The 26591-nt window shown below is 47.8% G+C and overlaps 1 protein-coding gene across 3 annotated transcripts; it reads right to left on the minus strand.

Moving 5' to 3' along the window:
• Nucleotides 1-3171: 3171 nt before the first annotated feature.
• VPS16 (VPS16 core subunit of CORVET and HOPS complexes) lies at nucleotides 3172-26583 on the minus strand. Of its 3 annotated transcripts, XM_077872427.1 has the most exons (25): nucleotides 26429-26547; nucleotides 23390-23444; nucleotides 9604-9692; nucleotides 9279-9376; nucleotides 9069-9197; nucleotides 8847-8991; nucleotides 8606-8721; nucleotides 8388-8510; nucleotides 8203-8258; nucleotides 7768-7857; nucleotides 7570-7664; nucleotides 7389-7465; nucleotides 6794-6925; nucleotides 6545-6672; nucleotides 6367-6402; nucleotides 6069-6177; nucleotides 5801-5935; nucleotides 5599-5707; nucleotides 5410-5507; nucleotides 5217-5324; nucleotides 4831-4908; nucleotides 4550-4719; nucleotides 4370-4466; nucleotides 3577-3680; nucleotides 3172-3461 (listed from the first exon to the last, which is right to left on the minus strand). In XM_077872427.1, exons 3-25 carry the CDS (start codon nucleotides 9671-9673, stop codon nucleotides 3317-3319), a joined length of 2448 nt encoding a protein of 815 aa, XP_077728553.1. In that variant the 5' UTR covers nucleotides 9674-9692; nucleotides 23390-23444; nucleotides 26429-26547; the 3' UTR covers nucleotides 3172-3316. The 3 variants fall into 3 exon arrangements, with proteins under 3 accessions (XP_077728553.1, XP_077728551.1, XP_077728554.1); XM_077872425.1 differs by lacking the exon at nucleotides 23390-23444 and having other exon boundaries at nucleotides 26429-26583; XM_077872428.1 differs by lacking the exons at nucleotides 23390-23444; nucleotides 26429-26547 and adding an exon at nucleotides 12559-12698.
• Between the last annotated feature and the right edge of the window lie 8 nt (nucleotides 26584-26591).

Below are 26591 nucleotides of genomic sequence, written 5' to 3' on the forward strand. Positions count from 1 at the left end.
CCCAGGGTGGCTGTGCAAACCATTCAGAGTAGGCTTTTTACATTAATTTTAATTGGGCAATTGAGGACTTGGGAGAAAAAAAAAGCCTATTTATTCTTTTTTTTAAGATTATTTATTTATTTATTTATTTATTTATTTATTCATGATAGACATAGGGGGAGAGAGAGGCAGAGACACAGGCAGAGGGAGAAGCAGGCTCCATACAGGGAGCCTGATGTGGGACTTGATCCCGGAACTCCAGGATCGCTCCCTGGGCCAAAGGCAGGCGTTAACTGCTGAGCCACCCAGGGATCCCCCAAAAAAACCTATTTAAAAAATATCACTGGGATCCCTGGGTGGCGCAGCGGTTTGGCGCCTGCCTTTGGCCCAGGGCGCGATCCTGGAGACCCCGGATCGAATCCCACATCGGGCTCCCGGTGCATGGAGCCTGCTTCTCCCTCTGCCTGTGTCTCTGCCTCTCTCTCTCTCTCTCTCTCTCTGTCTCTGTGACTATCATAAATAAATAAAAATTAAAAAAAAATTAAAAAAAATATCACTGTGAGTGTATGCATTTGTCAAAACCCCGTAAATGTAAACTTAAGATCTGAGCATTATAAATAAATTCTATCTAAAAAGGAAAAAAAAGGGATCCCTGGGTGGCGCAGCGGTTTAGCGCCTGCCTTTGGCCCAGGGCGTGATCCTGGAGACCCGGGATCGAATCCCACGTCGGGTTCCCGGTGCATGGAGCCTGCTTCTCCCTCCTCCTGTGTCTGCCTCTCTCTCTCTCTCTCTCTGTGTGTGACTATCATAAATAAATAAAATAAAAAAAATAAAAATAAAAAGGAAAAAAAAGCAAACAAATAATGAACTCTAGTTACTGAAATTCTGAAATATTTAGAGGGAAGTGTCCTAAGGACTGCAACTTAGAAGTGCATCAAAAATAAGGTAGGTAAGATGGACAGAGAGATGTTATGATAAAGTAAGTATAGTAAAATGCTAATAGCAAAATCCAGGTGGTAGGTGTATAGGTGTTCACTGTTAAATGCTTTCAATTTAGCTGTATGTATGAACGTTTTCATAATAAAATGTGAAATCAGGTTTTCACTCAACAAAAACGTACACCAAGCTGCTGTTCATTTTCAGACAACTCTCTTTGGACAATTCTGGTGTTTCTCCACCTGCATACACACTTTTTAGGAAGTTGGGATTATTCTATTTGTATGTCATCATTGTTATTTCTCATTATTTCTAAAACTTCCTATGTACAGTGCTTAACATTTGCACATTGCAGAATATATGACTCATGTGACTTTGGGGGTGTAAGTTTTTTATTGTGTACATTCTCAAAACAGGGCTCAGGGCTCCCTTTCCAGAGAGGGCACATTGGATTGGATAATCCCAACACTTTTTCACTGAGAACAACTAGGAAAAACTGGAGAAAATGTTCTTAAAAGGCATCAAAGAGCTGGCAGGGCAATGAGGAATTGTGAAGCCAAGGCTGGGAGGAAAAGAGCCCCAAATCATGAGCCTAGTATTAGGATCTCTCTTCCTCTCCCTGGAGGTCTGCTGATTCGGAGATAGAAGGCTGATAGGCCGTGCCTATCCGTGATTCCAAAAACTGGCCACACCACCAGTTCTACACACTCTGCCAGAGCCTTGCCTCTCCCCTTTGAAGAGATGGAGTCCATCTCCCCTTGAAATGGGGTGGGACTGCCCTGACCAACAGAATGTGGCAGATATTGAGAAGCCCTGTGTGACTTCCAAAGCCAGGTTAGGGAAAGGCAATACAGCTCTGCCCAGCTCTCTTGGGATGCTGTCCTTGGAACCCAGCCACCATGTTGTGACACTACTGGGTTGCAGGTGTCCTGACCAACAGCCCCAGCTAAGGTTCCAGTCAACAAGCTTCAGCGGCCAGAGTTGCCATTCCTTCAGATGACTTTGGCCCCCAGCTGTCAAGTCCACCCCTCACCTTTGAGTCTTCTAGCTGATGTGCCAAATATTGTGGAGCAGAAACAAACCACCATTTTGTCCTGTCAGATTCTTGACCCATGTAGTAAGAGATGAGCATAATAAATAGCTGTTTTTTAATGTGATGTATATCCCCTTGGAAGATATTCAAAGTCACAGTTACAAACCAGGTGGAAGAAGAAAAAGAAACACCTTACCAGGCCCTGAACCTCTCATTCTTCAAGCACTCACTCTTCAAGTTAACTCTAGAGGCATCAAGGGGGTAAGCCAGAAGCTCCAGAGAGGCCTGGCACCCTCTGGCTTTGGTTTCCTCCCGTCTTCTTTCTAGACTAAGGGCTCAATAAGAGGAAAAGGAAATGTCCTCAGGGTAGGTGGGGGCACTGGGGCATGAAGCTCACATAACAGGAGTATATACTGAAGGCCAGAGATGGGGTCTGCAGGGCCAAGGCGGCACTGCTCCTGACAGGGTATGGAACCTCTGTTCGGGGTAAGGTTGAACCAGGGGTCTCTAGCTTGTAGTTCTTCCTTAGCAGAATTGAGATGTTCCATCTTCCTTTCCTCTTCAGCCCCAAGACCACATGGGAGTTGCTCACCATGGTTAGGTGGTCATGGTTTGTGAAGGCTTCTCCTCTAACCCTCCAACATGCTGGCCATGTACACATCGCTCCTCCAATCATTACTTACTGTAGTGTGAACAAGGGCCTTGACTCAGGCTCCCCTGCTCAGAGGGCCCGAGTTCAGTCATCCCTCTTTTGTCACCACAGCAACTGAGGAGAAGCTCTAAGACCCCCAAAAGTGCAATCAGGTTTCAAATCTCAGTTCTGCCATATACTGTTACTAAATCTCCTCTATCTTCAATCTCCTCTACTGTAAAATGAGGTGATGTAACCTATCTCACAGGGCTGTCTTGTGGGATAAATGACATTGCAATGGTGAGGCATTTAGCGTGGTTCTTATGTGTACGTGTGTAATGCTTTTCAGACTGACTCTTGATGAGCTGCTGCTTGAGTTTTGCATACCTCCCCCGTAATCTTCCCAGGGGCTGTGAGTCTGATGCGGCTTTCTTTGGTAACTGTGGAGAGGGGCAGGTCTCCTGTAAATATTGCTGAGGAACTCCCCCTCTAGCCCCAACGCAATCAAACACACAGAGTTCTGCTGAGGTATCTGATTGGTTCTGCCTCTGGCATACTTTTGCTTAGGCCGGACTGCATGAGATAAGCACTCTAAAATGTCCCAACTTTATTTACAACCAGACCCTTGGCTCCCACCCCACCCCAACTTCTCAGCTCAGCTCGGCTCTGAAGAAGCTGGATGAGCAGTGATGCTTCTGCCAAGCCTAGGGCTCAAGGAGATGTGCAGGGGGAGTCCCTCACTTCTTCTGGGCTTGTGCCCTAGCCCGCTGAATTTTGTCGGCTGTAGCCCCATCTGTGGCTCCAGTGCAGTGGGACAATACGAGGCTCAGCTCTGCTTCGTTCCGGTGCTCAATGGCCACATCTGCAGCCTGAGCCACATCCCTGTGGTTTGAGCAGGAGGGGAGAGGGTGTCAGGCTGCCCGAGGGCACAAACTGTGCTCCTCATCAGCCCACTGGCTTGACCACCCAGCACCCACAGGGTTCTCAGCTGACGTACCCAACGAGAAGCAAGGCCTTGACCTTCTGCTCGGGACCCACTCGGGAGGCATACTTCTTGGCCTCATACTTGTTGTGCTGCTTCATGCAGATCTCGACAAAGGGCTTAGGAGAAGGTGGGGAGAAGAAGATAAGGCAGAGCCTTCCTGTCCTCTCTTATGAACAAAAGCCCAATGGATGCATGGTCTCTGTGTATTTCATATACTCCTCCGTAATCCTATTCCAGCCCTGCCCTGACACACGTAGGATAGTTGTGATCTCAACAGTCTCAGGGCAGGAACCACCTACACCACAGGTTTGTTAGAGCCTTGAGACCAGTTTATGTCCATGTGGCCACTCCATGATACACTGCTATCCTCTCGCAATAGGAGTCTCTTGCCTTCTCAGGGCCTGTGTTTTCTCCCACAGCTGTCCTTACCCCACCCACCTGCCATACCACTGAATCACCTGCCACAGAAAACAAACCCCTTCGGTCTCCACTGCCTCCTGGACATGCCCTCCCAGTGCTCCTCCACCCACCACTCACACAAGACTTTCCCTTAGGCACATAGTGCCTGCTATGGGCCTCCTTGGAGAAAGCAGCTCATTCCCTCTCCGGCCAACATCTACAGGCTAACTCGGGCCCACTTGCCCACAGACCTGGCCCATAAATATGTGGACATGGGAAATACCTGCTAACTATGTGGGACAGCTGAATAGATGAAGGAATGGGACATCTGCCTATCCCAGAGCCTGGTCCCCTCCCCAGGACTACTCTCTCTGGAGGTGGGCTGGATGCAGGGCCCCTGCCTCACCAGGTAGCCAATGGGCGATTTCTTGCTCTTAGAAAATTTTTCTAGCTCCTCCCAATCTTCCAGATCTGCCAGGGCGGTCAGCTTCAGCCACCAGAGCCTGCAAAGAAGCTGGGTTTGCAAGTATTGTGGGACAGGCAGGTGGTCCCAGGATTAAACCTTCTGGGCCCAGCCCTCATCTACCTCTTGTCCGGAATGCGGAAGTCACGTGCCAGCTGCTCTGCACGCTTGCTGTGGCCGCCCAGGATGAGGGTGGTGACTGTGTCGTGCAGAGACAAGTCCACGAAGTGGCCCCCCAGCTCATCTTCCAGGCGCCGCTGCAGCCGCAGGAGCCGCATTTGATCCTCCGTGGCCTGGGGCGGAGATGGAGCAGAGATGAGGCCAGATGGGGCTGGATGGGGCCAACAGGGACAAGGAAGCAAGACGAGGCGCAGAGGAGGTTCTCAGAAAAGAATGAGGCAAACCTTGGCTGCAAACTCATTCTTGGCCTTGTAGAAGGCATCGGCTGCTGTCTGCAGAGCTGCGACTCGCCCCTCAATACGCTACAGGGGCAAGAAGGGAAGCCTGAGCTCATGGCACCAAAGATATTAGCCTTTCCTGTTCAGGCTACACTGCTCTCCCCAGTCCCCGGGCAACCAGGGCCAGCCTTCCCCACTGGGTGTACCACTGCAGTGCCCCTAGTGGGGAGGCTAGCTCCTCTGGGACCAACCACCATCCTGGTCACATATCTTCTTAGACTCTTCCACAACAGTGAGGACCAGATAGGGGTGTGTACCAAATAGGAGGCCCAGATCAGGAGCCCAACCCGAAGCTCAGCCCACAGGCCCCACCCACTCTGTGGACCTCAGACCTCCTCTGCAGCATAGCTGGCTCGGATGTGGAAGCTGCCCAGCTCCTGGTGGTTGTCATCCTGATTGTAAAGGTCCTTCAGTGTCTCTAGCTCCTGATGTTTGCAGAACTGGGGCCATGGACAGGCAGTCAGTCAGCAAGGCCAATTTAGGGGCTCGTGAGGCTCCATCCCCACCCCTACCCAGGGCACATACTTGTCGGTACAAACTCAGGGCCATGGGCTGGTTCCGAAGAGTCATGAAAAAATCTCCTCGGTTGAGCTCATTCTTCAGGTGCAGCAATACCGTGAACACTAAGGAACGATAAGACGGTGTGGAGACTCCAGCCTGGTCCCTTGGTTAGTTCAGAGGCCTCAGCCTTGGTTTCCCCCAAACCCTGCTCACCCAGATCAGTGTCCCCACTCTCGATAGCCTTGCTCAGTGCCAGTTTGCTCCTCTTCATCTTTAGGAGAAGGGGTACCTGCTCCCCAGAGCGTGGCTCATACTCCAGCAGCTGTGGGCAGGGAGAAAGGCACAGAGAGAAGGAGCTGGCCCGGGGGGCCTCATACCAATGTCAGGGCATCTGGGGAGGACTGGGCGCCCACACCTTGATGGCCAGCTCTGTGCGGCCACATCCATAGGCCCGTGCAGCAATGTCAGAGTAAGAGACGCCTGGTGTGTCCCCCAGTTTCTGGTTAATGGCCCGAGCAACATCCTCGTCAGACACGTCTTTCTGTTGCACCTGCAGATGGAGGGGGATTGTCACACACACCTGGATCTCACCTTTCACCCTCCCCCTTCAGCTCTGCACTTCGTGTTTCCTACATCTCATCAGGGCCTGGAATCCTCTAAATGCCTTGAACCCACATCCTCACCTTATAGCAGGCCCAGTGGGCCAGGATCCTGCTGACACCCTGCACTTCAGGAAGGCGCAGGTACTCGCAAATCTGAATCGCCAGGGGGTAAAGCCTCCGCAACACAAGCCTGGCAGGCAAGGGGATGAAGGGTACAGGGATGAGGTGGGATAGGAGAGGGCAGAGCGGCCCCAGCCTGCCCTCAGGCCTCCCAGCCCCCAAAGAAATGGATGAGGAGCCGTGACCACAAGAAACCACCAGAGGCTGTAATGCCTACCCACACATAGCCCTCCTCCCAGAACCCTGGGGCTTGCTGTACCTGTCCAGCAGCACCTGGATGGTGAGCTGCTTATATCTGCATTTTACTTGGTTAAGGATCCAGCTGAGGGGTGAGCCCTATTTGCCCAGGACTTTCAGGCAGCATTTTCAGCCCCCATCCCTGCCTCTTCCCCGGCCACCACTGGCTATAAACATCCTTGAAGCTTGCTTGAGGATACTGGCTATAAGTGAGGGGGATTCCGATGTGATAGTCCCGAATGGCATTTAGCACACGCAGGTCCTGACACATGCGCACGAAGCTGTCAGGTGGAAATTTGTCGAGGAAACACTTTCCAAAGGAGGCCGCCTAAGAAGAGTCAGAGGATGACAGAGGAGATCTTTACCACCACCCCCCACCTCCCCATCCCTCCTACCAGCACACTCCCTGCCCAGCAGCCCCTCCCCTCAGCCCTGCTGTCCAGGCCAACCCTGAGCAGACTCTTCTGCATGTCTGGCCGGTGCTCATGTCCCGCAGCCTCAATGCACTGCTGCACGGCCTGGGTCAGCTGGCCCAGCTCCTGGATCTCCCGTAGGTACTCATCTGCCTTTTGGCTCTCTTTCTGGGGGACAGAGAAAGTGTGCCAGGGATGGGGTGCCATGATAGAGAACAACCCCCATGTTTGGTTCCCCCATCCTTGACTGTGGTTCAAATGGGCTGGTATGGAGGGACTGCAGAGGCCAAAGCTCAAACCCCCTCAGCCCACAGTCCACCCGAGGTACCCATATACTCCCAACCCATATCAGCCCACAATTGCAGGAAGGGACCTTGACAGGAGCCCTGAATGGTGCCTGGGTTGGGGATAGCAGGGGTTCCCTGCATGTCCCCATTACCACATGGAGGACATCATATCACTCCTGTCTACCTGAGCTGGCTTTCCCCAGCCCAATGTCCTGCCTGGAGTCCTCTTTTGACAAGCAGCTCCTGGCTGAGTCTACCATGCCCAGGCAGAGAGGCACAGGGCGAGCCAATTAGGAAGGGAAAGGAGAACATCCTGGGGCCAAGGAAGAAGACCAGGGCTTTACCTCATACTCTTTCTGGGCCTCCAACAACAGTGCCCCGGGGGCCATTGAGGCAATTTTGAAGATCTCCTCGCTGGCCACTAGGGGAGGAAGTTGGTGAGTGTCGGGAGGGCAGGGAAACCTCAGCACTGCCTCAAGGCCCTGATCCCGCCCCAAGTCACACTGTGTTCTGGGAGGGCCTCACCTGGAACCTCATGCAGGAACTCGTGGGTGCTACGAGAGAAGATGCGGACCCCATCCAGCTCAGGCACCAGGTAGGAGTCTTCATCCAGCACAAATCTGAGCTTGGTCAAGGTTCCCAAGAGCACGCAGAAACGGGGCAGGGCAGGTGACCCTTCCTCTCCTTTTCCCTCCCACCCCCACAGGAGCCCTCCAAGGATACTGGATGCTCTCGGGTGCATCACCCACCACCATTAGACGCCTCTCCCATGCCACCACGACAGCCCTCTCTTTGCTGCGAGGACGGCTGCACCTGTGGACAGCATCACACACACATCTATGACACACACAGGACATTGGGCCCATGGCCACGTCTCCTGCTGTCCCCTTTCACTGCTTATGTTGCTTTACCTTGAGATAGCCCTGCACATGCATGCTGCTCCCTAACCCGTTCCTCTGACATTGGCTTCCTTCTCCCCCTGTGCTGTCAGCTCCCAGGGGCATCTGGGGCCCACAGAGGGGCCAGGGTTTCCCTCAAGTAAGCCCTGGCAGAGATGATAAGATGCAAGCTCCACCTGGCTTGACCAGTAGACAGGATGAATCAAAGTGTTTTAGGAAACAAGGCTGCACCCACTCCCAGCATGACCCCCATGCTCACCAGACCATCTGCTTCGGGGGGGCCCGGATGTTGCAGTTGAACTCACACAGCTTCTCCTGAAAAGGTGCAGGGAATATCACGGCCCTGTCCCAGGAGTCACCAATCTAGTTAAAAAGCTCTTCCCCCACCACTAACAGATCTTTCCTGGATAAGGCAGGGTGCCCCATGTTGTCCAAGGATCACACCTTGAGTGATGATGTCCCCATCCAGATGTAGCCTGTGTCTGTGAAGAGTGCCAGATGTCGGTAGGTGAAGGAGACAGCCATCTGCAGGAAGCTGCTCACTCCTGGGGCCAGGCCAGGGAGCGTCTGAGACAGGCCAGGGAGGACACAAGATCTTTTTTCAGAGCTTCCCCCATCACCTCCCCCAACCCTTCCATTTCACTCCCACTCAGGGCCCTCACCACTGCGGAGCAGGCTGCGTGGTCGAGGAGGTAAAGATCAGGCCCCACAGCCAGAAGAATGTGTGCAACTCGGTCCTGGCACAGTGTGGTCCAGCATGAGGGTGCACTCTGCAGACCTGTGGCCAGGGAGGCGGACAACTTCCAAATGACCAAAGCCCACAGCTTCTGCCTCTGTTGGCCCCACAGACTGGATGCCCTTCTGTGGGCACTGAAAGGCTATCTTAGGGATGTCAGGGCTTACCTGGCACCTCTGGCATCCGGCGAAGCTTAAGATCTCCCACGTTGGCACTGAGGGTGAAGCGGTGGGCCCCGGTGAGGATGGCCAACCCTGAACCAAACTCAGTATGGAAGATCCGGGCATCTAGAACTCGGTTCTGGAGCACCTCCTGGGAAGAGGGGCTGTGGGTTGAGGGAGCCAGAGTCACAAATTCCACCCCTTTCCCCAGGCCCCTGAGGCCCCTACATTGCCCATGCTGAAGTGTCTCCGGAAGTCACCATGAAGTCCGTAAACCAGTACTACACCATCTTCCTGCACGCAGAGCAGCTCCTCCTCAGCTGACCAGCCGAGGGACACCACGGGCCCACTCTTCCACTGTAGAGGAGAGGGAGGTTCCTGAGGCTGTCCTTAGGACATAGATGCAGCCCAGCCCCAAGATGGGTCAGGAGTGCTCACCAGCAGACTGGCCAGAGGCAGGCCAGAAGCAGAGTAGATCTCAAGCACTGGCCGTATGCTTGCAGCCTTCTCCTTCCGCCATGGGTTCCTCAATAGAGCTGTAATTTAAGCAGAGATTTTCTGTCTAGCTCCCCAGGTCCACCCCAAAGGAAGCAAGCTTCATGAGAACCAAAATTTAAATCATCTTGGCAGGGGGTGAGAGGTGGGAAGGAAAGAGGGCTGGCACACATTAGCAAGAACAACCCAATAGCAAGGCCCCCAGGAATCACGGACATTGAGTTCACCCCATTGTCCCAGAACACACAGTGGTAGAGGCGTGACATACCAATAGGGCCTCCATAGGGCGCAGCAGCTACCAAGCAGTCCCTGAGTTCCTCCTTCAGGTCCCAGTCCATGCTGTACAACTCATATTTCCTGCCCATATAGAGGCAAGCAGAAATTAGCCTTCAAATGACCCTGCATCCACATGGGAGTGAGCCCAGAGGAACCCCTACAGCCTCTATTTGTCCTTCACAGAACAGTCTGTGAAACAGGCCTCCCACAGGTGGGAGAGGGTGATGATTGGAAACAGCTCGGGCAACGGACCACATGCATGCTTAGGAATGGCAGACGACAGAGCAGAGGGTGTTAGCAGGCCAGGCTGTGGTTCTTAGGGCAAGGGTCCATGGATGGCAGGAGCTTCTGGCACAAAAGATAGGCTGTGGGGCCAATATCCAGGGCACAAACTAAGGTAGGACTAGGGTTGGGTGGTTGGCTTGGGCCTGCATTCAGGGTCTCTCAGGGCAGTCAGCTTTTCTTCTATTTCTGGTTCTTAACACCAAAGCGGGTCGTAGGCTTTATAGACCTCAACACTTGCTGATCATGAACTCAGTTTTATTTATTTATTTATTTATTTTCTTAAATTTTATTTATTTGTTCACGATAGACGTAGAGAGAGAGAGAGCCAGAGACACAGGCAGAGGGAGAAGCAGGCTCCATGCCAGGAGCCTGACGTGGGACTCGATTCTGGGACTCCAGGATCACACCCTTGGCCAAAGGCAGGCGCCAAACCGCTGAGCCACCCAGGGATCCCCTGAACTCAGTTTTAGAGGTACTGAGTTAGCAGTGCTTGAAAGAAATCCCAGAGGAGCTCATCAGTGAGTCCAGAGCTGCGGGGACAGAGTCCTGGGCTGGAATGTCAATATCTGAATGTTCAGCTTATGTGAAGTAACAGAAATCACAAGCTGGCATGAGATGACTGCAATCTGAGACGGCCTTGGGTCACCAAGAGTGTGTGCATCATGAAGATGAAGTAGGAGGCCTGAGGCATGCCATCATTGGATGGCTGGAGGTAGGGAAAAGGGGATGGAAAAGGAGTGGGCATTATCCCAGGAAGCCAAGAGAAACCAGTATTTAAGGGGAAGGGGAGTGTTTCCTCTAGTATCATTTCGGAAGCCTTCCTGATAAAAAAAAAAAAAGTCAGACAGATGCCTACCATTATCTTCTATTGACATTCTTCTTAGGGTTCTAGCAAAATAATTTAAGAAAAAAAAATAGAGGTTTATATTTTGGAGTTTGCTGCTATTCACAAATAACGTGATTGTCTACTTAGAAAATCCAAAGCAGGGGATGAGTAATGAACAAGAGAGCTCAGGAGGGTAGTCAACAAAAACCTACATATTTTCTATAATGATAAATTTTCTATATCATAACAAAAATCAATTAGAATATAACTTTAAAAGATCCTAAAATCATGATAGCAACAAAATTATGATATGTAAGAACAAACCTAAAAAAATTTTTTACAAAACAAAATCATGGGTGAGGGATGCCTGGGTGGCTCAGGGGTTGAGCGTCTGCCTTCAGTTCAGGTCATGATCCCAAGGTTCCAGGATCAAATCCCACATCGGGCTCCCCTCAAGGAGCCTGCTTCTCCCTGTGCCCGTGTCTCTGCTTCTCTCTCTGTGTCTCTATGAATAAATAAATAAAATCTTTTTAAAAAATAAATTCATGGGGGGGAGAAAAGAGAGGTGAACCAGGAAACTTAACTATAGAGAATAAACTAAGGGTGACTAGAGGGGAGCAGGTGAGGAGAAAGGGTTAAATAGGTGATGGGGATTAAGGAGTACACTGCTGTGATGGGTACCAGGTGTAAACTCTACACTTGAAACTAACATTACACTCTATGTCAATGAACTGGAATTTAAATAAAAACTTGAGGGATGCCCGGGTGGCTCAGCAGTTGAGCATCTATCTGCCTTTGGCTCAGGGCATGACTCCAGAGTCCCAGGATCTAGTCCCACACTGGGCTCCCTGCAAGGAGCCTGCTTCACCTTCTGTCTGCCTGTGTCTCTGTCTCTCTCTCTCTCACTGTGTCTCTCATGAATAAATAAATAAAAAAAAAAAAAAAAAAAAAAATGGGATCCCTGGGTGGCGCAGCAGTTTGGCACCTGCCTTTGGCCCAGGGCACGATCCTGGAGACCCGGGATCGAATTCCACGTTGGGCTCTCGGTGCATGGAGCCTGCTTCTCCATCTGCCTATGTCTCTGCCTCTCTCTCTCTCTGTGACTATCATAAATAAATAAAAATGTTTAAAAAAAAAAAACTTAAAAGAAGGGGCGCCTGAGTGGCTCCATCAGTTGGGTGTCTGCCTTTGGCTCAGATCCTCATCCCAGGGTTCTGGAATCAAGCCCTGTGTCGGGCTCCCGGCTCAGCGGGAAGTCTGCTTTTCCCTCTGCTTCTGCCCTTCCCCCCTGCTCTCTCTTTTTTTAAAAAAACATTTTATTTATTTATTCATGAGAAATACACAGAGAGAGAGGCAGAGACAAAGCCAGAGGGAGAAGCAGGCTCCTTGCAGGGAGCCTGATGCGGGACTCGATCCTGAATCCCGGGATCACGCTCTGAGCCAAAGGCAGACAATGCTCAACCACTGAGTCACCGAGGCATCCCTCTCTCTCTTTCAAATGAATAAACTCTTTAAAAAAAAGTGAAAGAAAAATATAGTTAAAAAAAATTTAAAAAATCAAATCAAATCAAAGTTTACTCAAGGATATGGAAGACATGGAGAAACATCCCAAAATGATCTATGAATGCATAAGAATTCCAATAACATTTTTTAGGGAGGTGGAAGCACAAATTGATTCTTTTCTTTTTATGTAGGCTCCATACCCAGCATGGGGCCAAGGAAGGGCTTGAAGTCATGACCCTGAGATCGAGAGAGACATGGGCTGAGATCAAGAGTCAGAGGCTTAACTGACTGAACCACCCAGGCGCCCCAGCACAGACTGATTCTAAAACTCACTTGCAGGGCAGCCTAGGTGGTTCAGTGGTTCAGCGCCGCCTTCAGCCCAGGGTGTGATCCTGGAGACCTGGGATCGGGATCGAGTCCCACATCAGGCTTCCTGCATGGAGCTTGCTTCTCCCTCTATCTGTGTCTCTGCCTCTCTCTCTGTGTCTCTCATGAATAAATAAATAAATAATCTTTAAATAAATAAATAAATAAATAAACTCACAGAAAAAACAAGTATCATCTTAAACATAAAATGCTGGAAAATATTTTTAAATATTTTGAAAATAAGTGAACAGATCTATATCAGATATCAAATACACTATGTAAAAATAAAGTCATTTAAAACTGTTGTCTTGGCACAGGAAGAAGCAAATAGATTGATGGAAGAGAAAAAGAGTCCAGAAAAAGAACTGGGAACTGAGCATGTAATAAAGATGGCATTTCAAATTGTTGCAAATTGATCCTTGAAATGAGACAATGGGCCATATGGGAAGAATTGCAATAAACACTATTTCATTACTTAATCTCTACAATAAAATATTTTCCAGATAGAATTTAAGATTTAAGTGTTAAAGAAATATATAAAGCCATCTCAGAAGAAATCTTGGCTATTTTTACACTCTCAAAATAGAAACAATTTGTAAGCACACTATATAACCCAGAAGTCACAGAAAAAGAACAAGTCTAAATAAAGAGGACTTCTGTATACTTCTCTATATAAAAGGGCAAAAACAATACATGTTTTATATTTGCCTCTATTTGAAAAACAAGAAGTTCTGAAAAGATTTCTAAGAATCTAGTAACTGGTTATTGGTAGGTGAGGGGTGGAATCAGCTGAATAAAGACAGGGACGGATAGGAATAAGACTTTGAGTTTTTAAATCATATTAATGATTATTAGAATGAGTAATGTTAAAAAACTGTTATACACTAAAAAAATTCATGGAAAACAAACTAGGAAGACAAATGAAAAGGGAAAAAATGTTTGTGATATATATGGAGAAAAGGTACTTTTCTTAAAAACACAAAAGGCTCTAATTTTTTTTTTTTAAGATTTTATTTATTCATTTGAGAGAGAGCAAGAGCAGGGAGGAGAAGCAGAGGGAGAAGCAGACTCCCCACTGAACAGGGAGCCAGACTCAGGGCTCGATCCCAGGACCCTGAAACCATAACCTGAGCTGAAGGTAGACGTTTAACCAACTGAGCCACCAGGTGCCCCAACTCTAATTAATTTTTGAAAATAAATATAAAACCAGGGATCCCTGGGTGGCGCAGCGGTTTGGCGCCTGCCTTTGGCCCAGGGCGCGATCCTGGAGACCCGGGATCAAATCCCACGTCGGGCTCCCCGTGCATGGAGCCTGCTTCTCCCTCTGCCTGTGTCTCTGCCTCTCTCTCTCTCTCTCTCTCTCTCTCTGTGTGACTATCATAAATAAATTTTAAAAAAATTAAAAAAAATAAAATAAAATAAATATAAAACCAAAAGAAAAATGGTCAAAGTCTATAATCATATTATTTTACATTAAAATATTTAAGAACTAAATAGGGGCACCTGGGTGGCTCAGTTGGTTAAGCGTCTGCCTTCTGTTGGGGTCATGATCCTGGGGTACGGGGATAAAGCCCCTTGTTTTTTTTTTTATTAAATTTTTTTTTTTTTTTTTTTTTTTTTTATTTATGATAGTCACACAGAGAGAGCGAGAGAGGCAGAGACACAGGCAGAGGGAGAAGCAGGCTCCATGCACCGGGAGCCCGACGTGGGACCCGATCCCGGGTCTCCAGGATCGCGCCCTGGGCCAAAGGCAGGCACCAAACCGCTGCGCCACCCAGGGATCCCAAAGCCCCTTGTTAGATAGGGAGTCTGCCTCTCCCTCTCCCTCTGCCCCTGCTCATGTTCTCTCTCTTGCTCACTGGATCTCAAATAAATAAAGTCTTTAAAACAACAACAAAAACAACAAGGGATCCCTGGGTGGCACAACAACCACAACAACAACAGCAAGGGATCTCTGGGTGGCTCAGCAGTTGAACGTCTGCCTTCCGCCCAGGGCGTGATCCTGGAGTCCCAGGATCGAGTCCCGCATCAGGCTCCCTGCATGGAGCCTGCTTCTCTCTCTGTCTAGGTCTCTGCCTCTGTGTGTGTGTGTGTGTGTGTGTGTGTGTGTGTGTCTCATGAATAAATAAATAAGGGCAGCCCTGGTGGCACAGCGGTTTGGCGCTGCCTGCAGCCTGGGGTGTGATCCTGGAAACCTGGGATCGTGTCCCGCGTCGGGTTCCCTGCGTGGAGCCTGCTTCTCCCTCTGTCTGTATCTCTGCCTCTCTCTCTCTCTCTGTGTCTCTATGAATAAATAAATAAAATCTTTTTAAAAAATTAATAAATAAAATCTTTAAAAAACAAAAAACAGAAAGCCCTTGAGAAAATATAAGCTAATGTTTTTATAATATAAACTAGGAAAGTCTTTCAGAGCAAGACACAAAATTATCAAATGATAGATTTTATTACATAAAAATTAAAACTCTGGGGCAGCCCCGGTGGTGCAACAGTTTGGTGCCGCCTGCAGCCCGGGGTGTGATCCTGGAGACCCGGGATTGAATCCCACATCGGGCTTCCTGCATGGAGCTTGCTTCTCCCTCTATGTCTCTGCCTGTGTCTATAAATAAATAAAAAATCTTTAAAAAAAAATTAAAACTCTGTACATTAAAAGTGAATACAGGGATCCCTGGGTGGCTCAGCGGTTTAGCACCTGCCTTTGGCCCAGGGCGCGATCCTGGAGTCCCGGGATTGAGTCCCACATCAGGCTCCTGGCATGGAGCCTGCTTCTCCCTCCTCCTGTGTCTCTGCCTCTCTCTCTCTCTCTGTCTATGATGAATAAATAAATAAATCTTAAAAAAAAAAAAAAGTGAATACACAAGAGTCAACCAACCTATGTGAGAAGATATTTATAATGCTTCTAACAAAGGATTAATATGAAGACCATGTAAAGAGCTCCTTTACACACCAATGGAAACAACACAATGGAAAAGTAGTCAAAGAATATGAAGACATATCTACGGAGTATGTAAATATGAATTTAAGATTATTTTTTATGGGGTGCCTGGGTGGCTCAGTTGGTTAGGCGTCACCTTTGGCTTGGGTCATGATCTCAAGGTCCTGGGATTAAGCCCTGCATCAGGTTCCCTGCTCAGCGGGGCCCTGCTTCTCCTTCTCCCTTTGCCTCGCCTCCTGCTCCTCTCTCTCTCTTGCTCACTCTCTCTTTCAAATAAATAAATATCTCTTTTTAAAAATTATTTTTTATGGTTTGGCCATCTGAATGCCAAAAAAAATAAGGGGATAGGAGCATCCAATATTGCTGAAGATGTGGGAAAATGCACATTTTCCCACATATTAAGTGGGTATATAAACTGGTTCAGGCCTTATGGAAGAAAAATGAAGGGCTATCTCTCCAAATTTTAAATGTGCACACCCTCTGACTTAGCAACTTCCTTCTAAGATTCTAACTTACAAAAGTACTTGCACGAGCATACAAACATATGAATTGATTGCAGCACTATTTAGAATTTAAGAAGTTCTCCTCCAAATCATAGAAAGGCTTCCTCAAAATGGGGCTAGTTAGGGATGCCTGGGTGGCTCAGCGGTTGGTGTCTGCCCGTGACTCACGGCATGACCCTGGAGGCCCGGGATTGATTCCCACATTGGACTCCCTGCATGGAGCCTGCTTCTCCCTCTGCGTATGTCTCTGCCTCTCCCTCTCTGTGTCTCTCATGAATAAATAAATAAAATCTTAAAAAAAAAAAAGTGGGGCTGGTTAAATAAACTATGGGATGCCTGTTCTGGGGGAATATTATGTGGCCACTAGTAAGGTGAGCCTGTGTACTGACATGAAATGATCTCTAGATGTCCCGTTAAGTAAGAAAAAAAAAAAAGTAAGCTGCAGCTCAATAGGAACCATATGAACGCATTTATTTTATACAAAAACCGAGCACGTATTTTTGACCAGCATATTTACATATAACTACACGTATGTATGTACATACATAGAAAAACAGAGACAGGAAGCTGCACTGAGCCAGAGACAGTGGTTACCTGTGGGGAAAGTGGTGAATGCAGGGATGTTGGAAGACTGTCAATTTTCAGATTTTTGCATTACTTGAATTTTTGATAACACATATGTAGTTTTTGACCTTTCCGTGATAGCAGACAGCATTTCTTTAGGCCTTTCTCCTTCACTGTGTGATCTTAATCTTCCTCAGTAGAGGGCACTTGGAGGAATCCTGCCTGAGGAAGGAGCTCTCTGACTGCTTCCAGTCCAGGCAGAGCTGGCCAGTAGCCAGGGTATGAGGACATCTCATGGTGCTCCGCCTCAGTTACGCAGCAGCAACCTCAGAGGTTCTCCCGGAATGGAGATCACCTTCCCACCGCTCCCTGGACAGACACCACACTCCTAGTCTCCTGCCCACACTACTTCTTGGGCTGCCAAGATGCCTGTCCGCTGGCCACCCTGCCTGAGCCCTTGCATTTCCACTGACCCCCCTGGCACACTTGGGCATCCAGTTTTTGTCTGTGGGACTCAGGCTACAGACACCACATGCTCTAGGGTACCTGTCTGCACCAGCGGCCCCATTCTGTCCTTTGCCCATATGCTTGGCCACCAGCTGCAGCTCACCTGTGTCCCCCTACCTCTGAACTCGAGAGAGTTACTTCTTGCTTGCCCAGCAACTATGGACAGCTCTGGCACAAAACTTGCTTTCTAGTGAGCTACAATTTTATTTTCTCCATCAAGATCTGAACCCCAATGTGGGGAGGGGGCTTCCCTTCCAAGTTTGTCATTCCTTGGGCACACTCCCTCAGCCCTAGGTGATTATACAAAATTTTCATATGTCTTACTCTTTTAAAAATATTTATTTATTTATTCATGAGAGACACAGAGAGAGGGGCAGAGACATAGGCAAAGGGAGTAGCAGGCTCCCTGTGAGCAGCCTGATGTGGGACTCAATCCCAGGATCCCAACCTGATCCAAAGGCAGACACTCAACCACTGAGCCACCCAGGCATCCCTAGCTATTCTCTTATCACAGTTTAATAATTCTTTATATTTACCAAACTTTCTCAGGTTAAGTCTCCCAACTGAACCCAAACTGATATAAATTGGGGGCAGGGAGTGGTCCAGAAGACGGCCCCCTAAAGATGTGATTTGGGGATTGGTTTGATTGTGTGTTTGGGCCTGAGTGCAGTACTGAGCTTCCTGTCATGGGAAACAAATGCTAGTCACCTACTGCATGCAATGGCATCACAGTTAATCAAGCCTGCAGTTTACTGTGGTGAAATGCCAAGTCAAACATGCACCTTTGGAGTGACTTCTGTGCCTGACCATATGGTAGTAATGATGATTATAAGGGCTGGGGGATGGGCTTGGTTATTGTGAGTGCACTTGGACAAAGAGAAAATGACAAGCTTGGGTCCATTAACTTTCAGCTCAAGACATGGCTCTGAGAAGTAGAAAGCTTCCATAACAGCCCTAAGAGAATCTCTTAGTTCTTATAGCCACACAGCTGCTACTGCTAAAAATCAAACACAAAATGTAATTGCGTGGGTTGTTAAATTATAATAGTTGAATTCACCAACACACGATTTTTCATGTGAAAGTTAACAGCAGGGATCCCTGGGTGGCGCAGCAGTTTGGCGCCTGCCTTTGGCCCAGGGCGCGATCCTAGAGACCTGGGATCGAATCCCACGTCGGGCTCCCGGTGCATGGAGCCTGCTTCTCCCTCTGCCTGTGTCTCTGCCTCTCTCTCTCTCTCTGTGACTATCATAAATAAATAAAAAAAAAAAAAAAAAAAAGTTAACAGCATTGATCAGGAAAAGAATTGGAACCTGAAAATTGGCAACAGTGGAAGTAGCTTGCCTTGCTGTGTCCACGGAAACTAGCCTTCCACTGCTTGAAAACCCTGTGATAATCTCATGTCTTGGGAGCCTCCCTTCTGGGGAGGCTGGCCTGGCTAACACTACTGCTGAATAGCTAATCTGGCAACAGTAAAGACTAGTATCTGGTCCCAATATGGCACCATTCCTGGGGGTACCAGCCTGCAAGCTGATTATATATAACTTGACAAGGAAGAATGTGGCCATTAGCATTCAAACCCACTGGTCAATCTCAACTTTGCTCATAGTGGACAATCTGATATAAGATGCTTCATGATGTGGGCACCTGGGTGTCTCAGTGGTTGAGCGTCTTGCCTTTGGCTCAGGTCATGATCCTGGGGCCCTGGGATCGAGTCCCACATTGGACTCCCACAGGAAGCCTGCTTCTCCCTCTGTGTCTCTGCCTCTCTGTGTGTGTGTCTCATGCATAAATAAAATCTTTTTTAAAAAAAAAAAGATGCTTCAAGATATGATGCTGCATAAATACCACAGCATCACCTATGAAACGGTTCTGCCAAAAAGTTCAACCCTGAATCTATTCAAGCCTCTAGATCTAAAACACAGTTTCAGGAAATACAGGATATGACAGAGAATAAAGTTCAAAGGCACCACAGGGAAACAATGGGACAAATCCAGAAAGTGATTTGGTCTCTTAAACAAGTCAATGTTGGAACGCCTGGGTGGCTCAGCGGTTGAGCATGCCTTTGGCTCAGGGTATGATCCCGGGGTCCCGGGATCAAGTCCTGTATCGGGCTCCCTGCATGAAGCCTGCCTATCCCTCTGCCTACGTCTCTGCCTCTCTGTGTCTCTCATGAATAAATAAATAAAATCTAAAAAAAAAAAACAGAAAACAAAACAAAAAACAACACAACAAACCACACAAGTCAATGTCATGAAAATAAAAGATAAGGGTGGGAGTGGGGATAATAACATTCAAATTTACAAAACACTCAGGGCACCTGGGTGGCTCAGTGATTGGCCATCTGTCTTTGGCTCAGGTTGTGTTCCCAGGATCCTGAGATTGAGTCCCACAGGCAGGCTCTCTGCGGAAACCTGCTTCTCCCTCTGCCTATGTCTCTGCATCTCTCTCTGTCTCTCATGAACAAATAAATAAAAATCTTAAAAAAAAAAAGTTTACAAAAGAATTAAGAGAGGTAAGCAAACGAGTAATCCTAGTTTGGGTCTTGGTTTGAACAAACTGGTTATAAAAAGACCCTTTGAAGACAACTGGAGAAGGCTGAATAAGGACTGGTTGTTAGACGATTTTAAATGTTAATTTTATTAGGTATGAAATAGTACTGTAAAAAAGAAAGAAAGAAAGAAAGGAAGAAAGGAAGAAAGAAAGAAATAGTATTGTAGTTTTATAGGAAAGACTACCTTTTTATTCATTTTATTTTTTAAAAGATTTTATTTCTTCATAAGTGACAGAGAGAGAGAGAGAGAGGCAGAGACACAGGCAGAGGGAGAAACATGCTCCATGTAGGGAGCCTGACATGGGACTTGATCCCGGGTCTCCAGGATCATGTCCTGGGCTAAAGACGGTGCTAAACCATTGAGTCACCCGGGCTGCCCAAGACTACCTTTTTATAGGAAAAAATGTCATTTTTTAAAAGTGATACACATTGACATTATACCTGTAACATACCTTTTTCTTTTAAGTAATTTCCACACACAACATGGGGCTGGAACTTAGGACCCTGAGATCAAGAGCTGCATGCTCTATAGACTGAACCAGCCAGGCACCCCTATAATTTACTTTAAAATACAACAGAAAGAGGGGATCCCTGGGTGGCGCAGCGGTTTAGCGCCTGCCTTTGGCCCAGGGCGTGATCCTGGAGACCCGGGATCGAATCCCACGTCGGGCTCCCGGTGCATGGAGCCTGCTTCTCCCTCTGCCTGTGTCTCTGCCCCTCTCTCTCTCTCTCTCTGTATGACTATCATAAATAAATAAAAAATTAAAAAAAATAAAAAATAAAAAAAAAATAAAATACAACAGAAAGGGACCCCTGGGTGGCTCTCTTGGGCGTCCAACTCTTGGTTTTGGCTCAGGTCATGATTTCAGAATCTTGGGATCAGCCCCGTGTCATAGTCAATGCAGAGTCTGCTTGTCTCTCTCCTTCCTCTTTTGCCTGCGCCCCCCCTCCCCCCGCCCTTGGCTCTCTCTCAAATAAATAAAATCTTTTAAAAAAGCAAAATACAACAGAAAAAGTATTTAATTCAAAAGATGTGTCCGAAAAAAATAAATAAAAAGATGTGTCCGGAGTCGGTTTTTAAATAGTCCCAAAAAAGCGTGTATAAGAGAGGGAAGAGAAAGATGAAAAGAAAATTAGTGTTGCTCTTTATTGCAACTAGGTGAGGAGTACGTGGGTGTCCATTAAATTGCTCTTACTGCTTATGTATAGTTGAACTTTTTCTTAATAAAATATTTTAACTTCCAGAGTGTTGAAGCAAATATTCCAATATAACAACAATTTTTAAGCCCAAGTGATGATGCTGTGTATTCACTCTACTCTTCTACTTTGTTGTATACCTGAAAATGTTCCTGGTAAAAGGTTAAATTCAATTCCCAAGAAAGAAGTGAGGACTCATCTCTATCAAGTGTTCTAGGAAGGCCTCAGATGAGGCCTAAGATCTGTCCACTGAAGTGTCAGATTGTCATGAAAAATAGGGTTGTCAGACCAGAGTAAATGGTCTTCAGGAAGAGAGAAAACAGAAGCAAATATAGATGGTGGCCTTTGGACCTTTGGCTAGAGCGTAGAGGAGAAAGATATGGTGAGAAGAAGGGACCTGTGGAATGGGGGAAGTTTATTTTTTTGTTAGGATGGGGAGATACAGATCAAATTTCTAGGACCCATCCCAGAGATAATGCAGTAGTAGGTCTGACCATGGACGCTCCAGCAGGATGCTAAGACCAGGACAACCATGACTTAGCCAGCATCTCAGGTGATCCTGATGCAAGGGGTCCTGAACAGCAGCTGGAGAAACACTGTGGCTGAGGAAGGATATGGGTGGGTGGCATATAGCTTCTGGGAGGACAGGGAAACAGGGGGATATCTCTCATCAGGCCAGGTTTGGTAGGGGGGAGCCTAGGCCCTCAAAGACTTCCAGTTCTCGCAGGAGCACAAGATGATGTCAGCTGTTAGGAGGAGGAGCCAAGGAGATTATGATTATTTTAATTGTTTCTTTGTGTAATCTTTTAAAAGGAAAAGAAGAGTCCTTGTGATACATGTAGGCTGACCCCCCGACCCCGCCATAAGAGGACTAGGAGGGCCCAGTTGAGGCTGGTGGGCATCGATTTGCTGCAGGCCCAACCTGCCTGGCAGCACTTAACAGTAGCCTAGGCACAGGTAGAGATGATGAGTGGTTGGTACACTGGGAGGTGGCTCTGTGCCAGGCAGGGAAACCAAAGACAAAGGAACAAGGTTGTCAGGGAAAAGGCAAAAAACTGAAAGGACTATGCCTGTATTCCAAGCTGGACAGGAAAGGACACATTTATAGAAGGGGACTCTAAAAAAAAAAAAAAAAAAAAAATAGAAGGGGACTCTGCACACATATATGAGAGAACAAAGCATTCCAGGGGTGGGGATCCCACCGAGGTTGAAGGACAGGTATATCCAGAGGTATCAGAGTATCAGTGAGGACAGTAGCTTATGGTCAGATAGGGGGCTGCCTGAATTCAATTTTTCAGAGGCAAAGCAGTTCTGAAAGAGCACAAGTGCAGAGTGAAGGGTGGCTGATGTAGATAAAATCACTTGGAGAGAGCTCATAGAACCATGAAACCAGGTTGCCACTTAAGTCAGTATGGAAAGCGGCAAGAGCTGGGATGCCCAGAAGGCTGTCCAATCAAATAGCCAGTGAGGGATGTGGTTGAGGAGGTTGGCAGCAACACAGACCTGGCTGGGAAGGAGGCAGAGTCCCTCTAAGGGGGATAGGAGTAAGGGTCAGGGAGTGAAGAGCAACAAAGCACAGACTGCCTCCCAAGGTCTTTGAAGTAAAGAAAGTGTCTCAGGGACAGTTGGGGGACTCAAGCTGTGCCTAGAGGGTGGTGTGGCATACGGATAGGCAGAGTGAAGGGCAGCAGGGAGGGAAGCTTCTCAGAAGAGCCTAGGGGTCTGGACTTTTGTAAGGACAGTCATACCTTCAATGAGAAGGCCAGTCACACCTTTCTCCTCTACACCCAGGACTGAGAAGTGGAAATCTCAGCAGCAGTAAACAACCCTGGATTCTAATACCAGGAAACCACTTGCAACTAAACCTTGCACCTCTCATAGCCTCAGTTCCAGCCCCCTCCAGGAAACAATAAAGAAATCCCTGTGGCTATGCAGCTGAGCTTGTGGAACAGTATGCCCCACCACAGTGTCAGAACACCTGTGTGAAAATTGATGATCTCCAGCCTTTGCCTCTATGGTCCAGGCTGAACTACTGGACCACTGGGGAGGAAGAGGCACATCAGATCTAGCCTTGGGAAATAATCTATTCCAATATCCTCAGGCCCAGGAAAGCCCATGGTCACCCCTGAAATCCCCTGAAATCAATTCACCCCTGAAACTGACTCCCAATTTGCCTCAAAAATAAGTACTCCTGGGGCTCCTGCTGGCTCAGCTGGTGAAACATGTAACTCTTTTTTTTTTTTTAAAAAGGTTTTATTTATTTATTCATGACAGATACACAAAGAGGGAGAGAGAGAGGCAGAGACACAGGCTGAGGGAGAAGCAGGCTCCACGCAGGGAGCCCGACGTGGGACTTGATCCCGAATCTCCAGGATCCGGCCCTGGGCTGAAGGCAGCGCTAAACCGCCAAGCCACCCGGGCTGCCCGAAACATGCAACTCTTGATCTCAGAGTTGTGAGTTTGAGCCCCACATTGGATGTAGACATTACTTAAAAATAAAATCTTTAAAAAATAAAAATAAGTACTACTGACGAACTTCTGTACCTTGTTGCTAGAAATGTAGAATGGTGTAGCTGCCATGGAAAATAGCCTGATGGTTCTTCAAAAAAATAAACACAGAATTACATGTGATCCAGCAATTCTATTCAGGGTATATATCCAAAAGGACTGAAAATAGTCTCAAAGGGACATTTGTACACCCATGTTCAGAGCAGCATTATTCACAACAGTCATGAAATAAAAGTAACCCAAGTATCCACTGATAGATGAATGCATAAATAGTGTTATATACATACAATAAAATATTATTCAGCCTTAAGAAGGAATGAAATTTTGACACAGGCTACAATATGGACAAGCCTTGAGGACAGTATGCTAAGTGAAATAAGCCAGTCACAAAAAGGCAAATACTGAATGATTCCACTTACATGGGCTATCTATAGTAGTCAGACTCATAGAAACAGAAAACAGGATGGTAGCTACCAGGTCTAGAGGAGGGGGGAAAGTGGGGAGTCTATTATTTAATGGATATAGAGTTTCAATTTTGTGAGATGAAAAAATTCTGGAGATTTCATTGCACAACATGAATATACTTAACACTACTGAACTGTTAGAATGATTAAGGTAGTAAATTTTATGTTACATATATTTAACCACAATTTTTCTTAACCACAATTTTTTAAGGATGTATTTAGTTTTATTTAGTTTTTATTTTAGTTTTATTTTAGGAGAGGGGCAGAGGGAGAGAATCTCAGGCAGATGTCCCACTGAGTGGGGAGCCCAACTCAGGGCTTGGCCTCACAACCCTAAGATCACGACCTGAGCTGAAACCAAAAGTCAGATGCCCAACGGACTGAGCCATCCAGGCGCCTCTCATCACAGTATTTTAAAATGTTCATGATAGGGCAGCCCCGGTGGCGCAGCGGTTTAGCGCCCCCTGCAGCCCGGGGTGTGATCCTGGAGACCCGGGATGGAGTCCCACGACCTGCTCCCTGCATGGAGCCTGCTTCTCTCTCTGCCTGTGTCTCTGCCTCTCTTTCGCTCTCTCTGAATAAATAAACAAATAAATAAACCTTTAAAAAATAAAAAAATAAAATAAAATGTTCACGATAAATAATAAATAATAATAATAATAATAATAATAATAATAATAATAATAATAAAATGTTCATGTTTAGGGACACCTGACTGGCTCAGTTGGTAGAACATGCAACTCTTGCCTTCAGGGGTGTTAAGTTCAAGCTCCACATTGAGTACAGAAACTACTTAAAAAGGAATGGCTCAGTGATTGAGTGGTTGAGCGCCTGCCTTTGGCCCAGGGCATGATCCTGGAGTCCCGGGATTGAGTCCCACGTCGGCCTCCCTGCATGGGGCCTGCTTCTCCTTCTGCCTGTGTCTCTGCCTCTCTCTCTCTCTCTCTCTGTATGTTTCTCATGAATAAATAAATAAAATCTTTTTTAAAAATTACTTAAAGGGATCCCTGGGTGGCGCAGCGGTTTGGCGCCTGCCTTTGGCCCAGGGCGCGATCCTGGAGACCCGGTATCGAATCCCACATCGGGCTCCTGGTGCGTGGAGCCTGCTTCTCCCTCTGCCTGTGTCTCTGCCTCTCTCTCTTTCTCTCTGTGTGACTATCATAAATAAATAAAAATTAAAAAAAAATTTTTTTAATTACTTAAAAATAAATCTTAAAAAAAATGTTTGTGTTTATATGTTACCTGGCCCAACCCCTACTAAAATAGTCAATCTCAGAATGCCTGGGTAGCTCAGCAGTTGAGCATCTGCCTTCAGCCCAGGGCATGATCCCAGGGTCCCAGGATCGAGTCCCACATTGGGCTCCCTGCATGGGGCCTGCTTCTCCTTCTGCCTGTGTCTCTGTCTCGCTCTCTGTGTCTCTCATGAATAAATAAAAATCTTAAGAAAAGTCAATCTCTTTTCTAAGAAGAGTTTAAGAAATACATAATATATCTTGTCTCCTTTCTCTTATAAGGGATGTTTCTTTTCTTTTTTTCTTTTTTCTTTTTTATAAGGGATGTTCCTAAAGTACCTAGTGTGTCCAAACTTTACTGGGCAACTACTATGGAACAGGCACTGTTCTAAAGATGCATTGGACATAGAGAGATAAACACAATCTTGGCCCTCGAGGAACTTAGTTTAGCAGAAGAAACCTATGCAAATACTGATCTACTGTGCCATTCATAATAGACGGTAATACTGGGCCATGTGAGGCCCAAAGCCAGCCGACTCTACTGCGATTGAATCAGGGAAGGTTTCAGAAAGAACTCTTGAACTAAGCCCTGAAAGAGGAACAAAAAATTCCCCAGTGAGAAAAAGTGGGCAAGACTGGTTGCAAACACGAGGAGCCATGAAATACCATGGTGTATTGATTGAGGTCCTGTAATTCTGTGCAACTGGAATACAAAACTTCGGTAGGAGGGGGCAGACGGAGGTGCAAATAGAGGCTGACTTTCAGGTGTTCCAACAGAAGGAATTTGTATTTTATCCTACAAAGAAGCGACGCCACTGAAAAATCCTTATCAGGCTAATGACGTGATCGGTTTACACTTCGGATCAACAGGCTAGGACCCTACGACTCCCGTGAGAGGCCTACCCCTGGCGGAGGGTCCTCACTTGCGCTGCCCCTGGATTCGCCCCCCTTCTCTCAGCCTTGGTTTGCTGTTACCCCGCCCGCCGCGCGATCCCGCCCCCCGCGGAGCGCCCCTGTAGTCCAACTTTGGCAGCACTTCCCCACAGAAGACTGGACACTCGCTGTCACCCGCAGGCCTTCTCCCTCAACGTGATCTGAGCCTTTCGGAGGCTGACAGATCTGGGTTTCAGTCTCGCGCTCTGCCCCTACTCGTGTGACCTCGGTGCTTGCCTCAGTTTCCTTCCTGGAGCCGGGGAAGGCCCGGCCCCTGGACATTAGGCGGCTGTACGTTAAGTGGTAGACGCCGGGGAAGAGCCGGCGAGGGGCGGACCCCAGCGCCCACAGTGTCGGGGGCGCGCGCCGCCGGCTCCGCCCGGAGACTCGAGTCGGTGGGCCAGCGAGGTAAGACGGGCCGTGGGCGGGAGGCGGGGGCAGCTCACCGGTAAAAGGCAGAGTCCCCGAGCGGGTTCCAGTTTGCCGTGTAGCAGTCCATGGCTGGTGCAGGCGGCGGCTGAGCAGCGCCGAGGGGACACCAGCCTAGCACGGGCTCCGGGCCGGCACTTCCGCTTCCGCCCGTCCGGGTCACGTGGCGAGGCTGCCGCC

This window comes from Canis aureus, chromosome 26, assembly GCF_053574225.1.
Source record: "Canis aureus isolate CA01 chromosome 26, VMU_Caureus_v.1.0, whole genome shotgun sequence".
Classification (NCBI taxonomy): Eukaryota; Metazoa; Chordata; class Mammalia; order Carnivora; family Canidae; genus Canis; species Canis aureus.

What these genes read in the sequence shown, in the direction of transcription:
- VPS16 (XM_077872425.1), bottom strand. Translation starts at nt 26,481, where the DNA reads ATGGACTGCTACACGGCAAACTGGAACCCGCTCGGGGACTCTGCCTTT. An exon ending in TGCCTCTGGCCAGTCTGCTG is followed by an intron (nt 9,198 to 9,278) that starts GTGAGCACTCCT and finishes TCTCCTCTACAG; the next exon opens with TGGAAGAGTGGGCCCGTGGT. An exon ending in AATCGCCCATTGGCTACCTG is followed by an intron (nt 3,681 to 4,369) that starts GTGAGGCAGGGG and finishes CCTTCTCCTAAG; the next exon opens with CCCTTTGTCGAGATCTGCAT.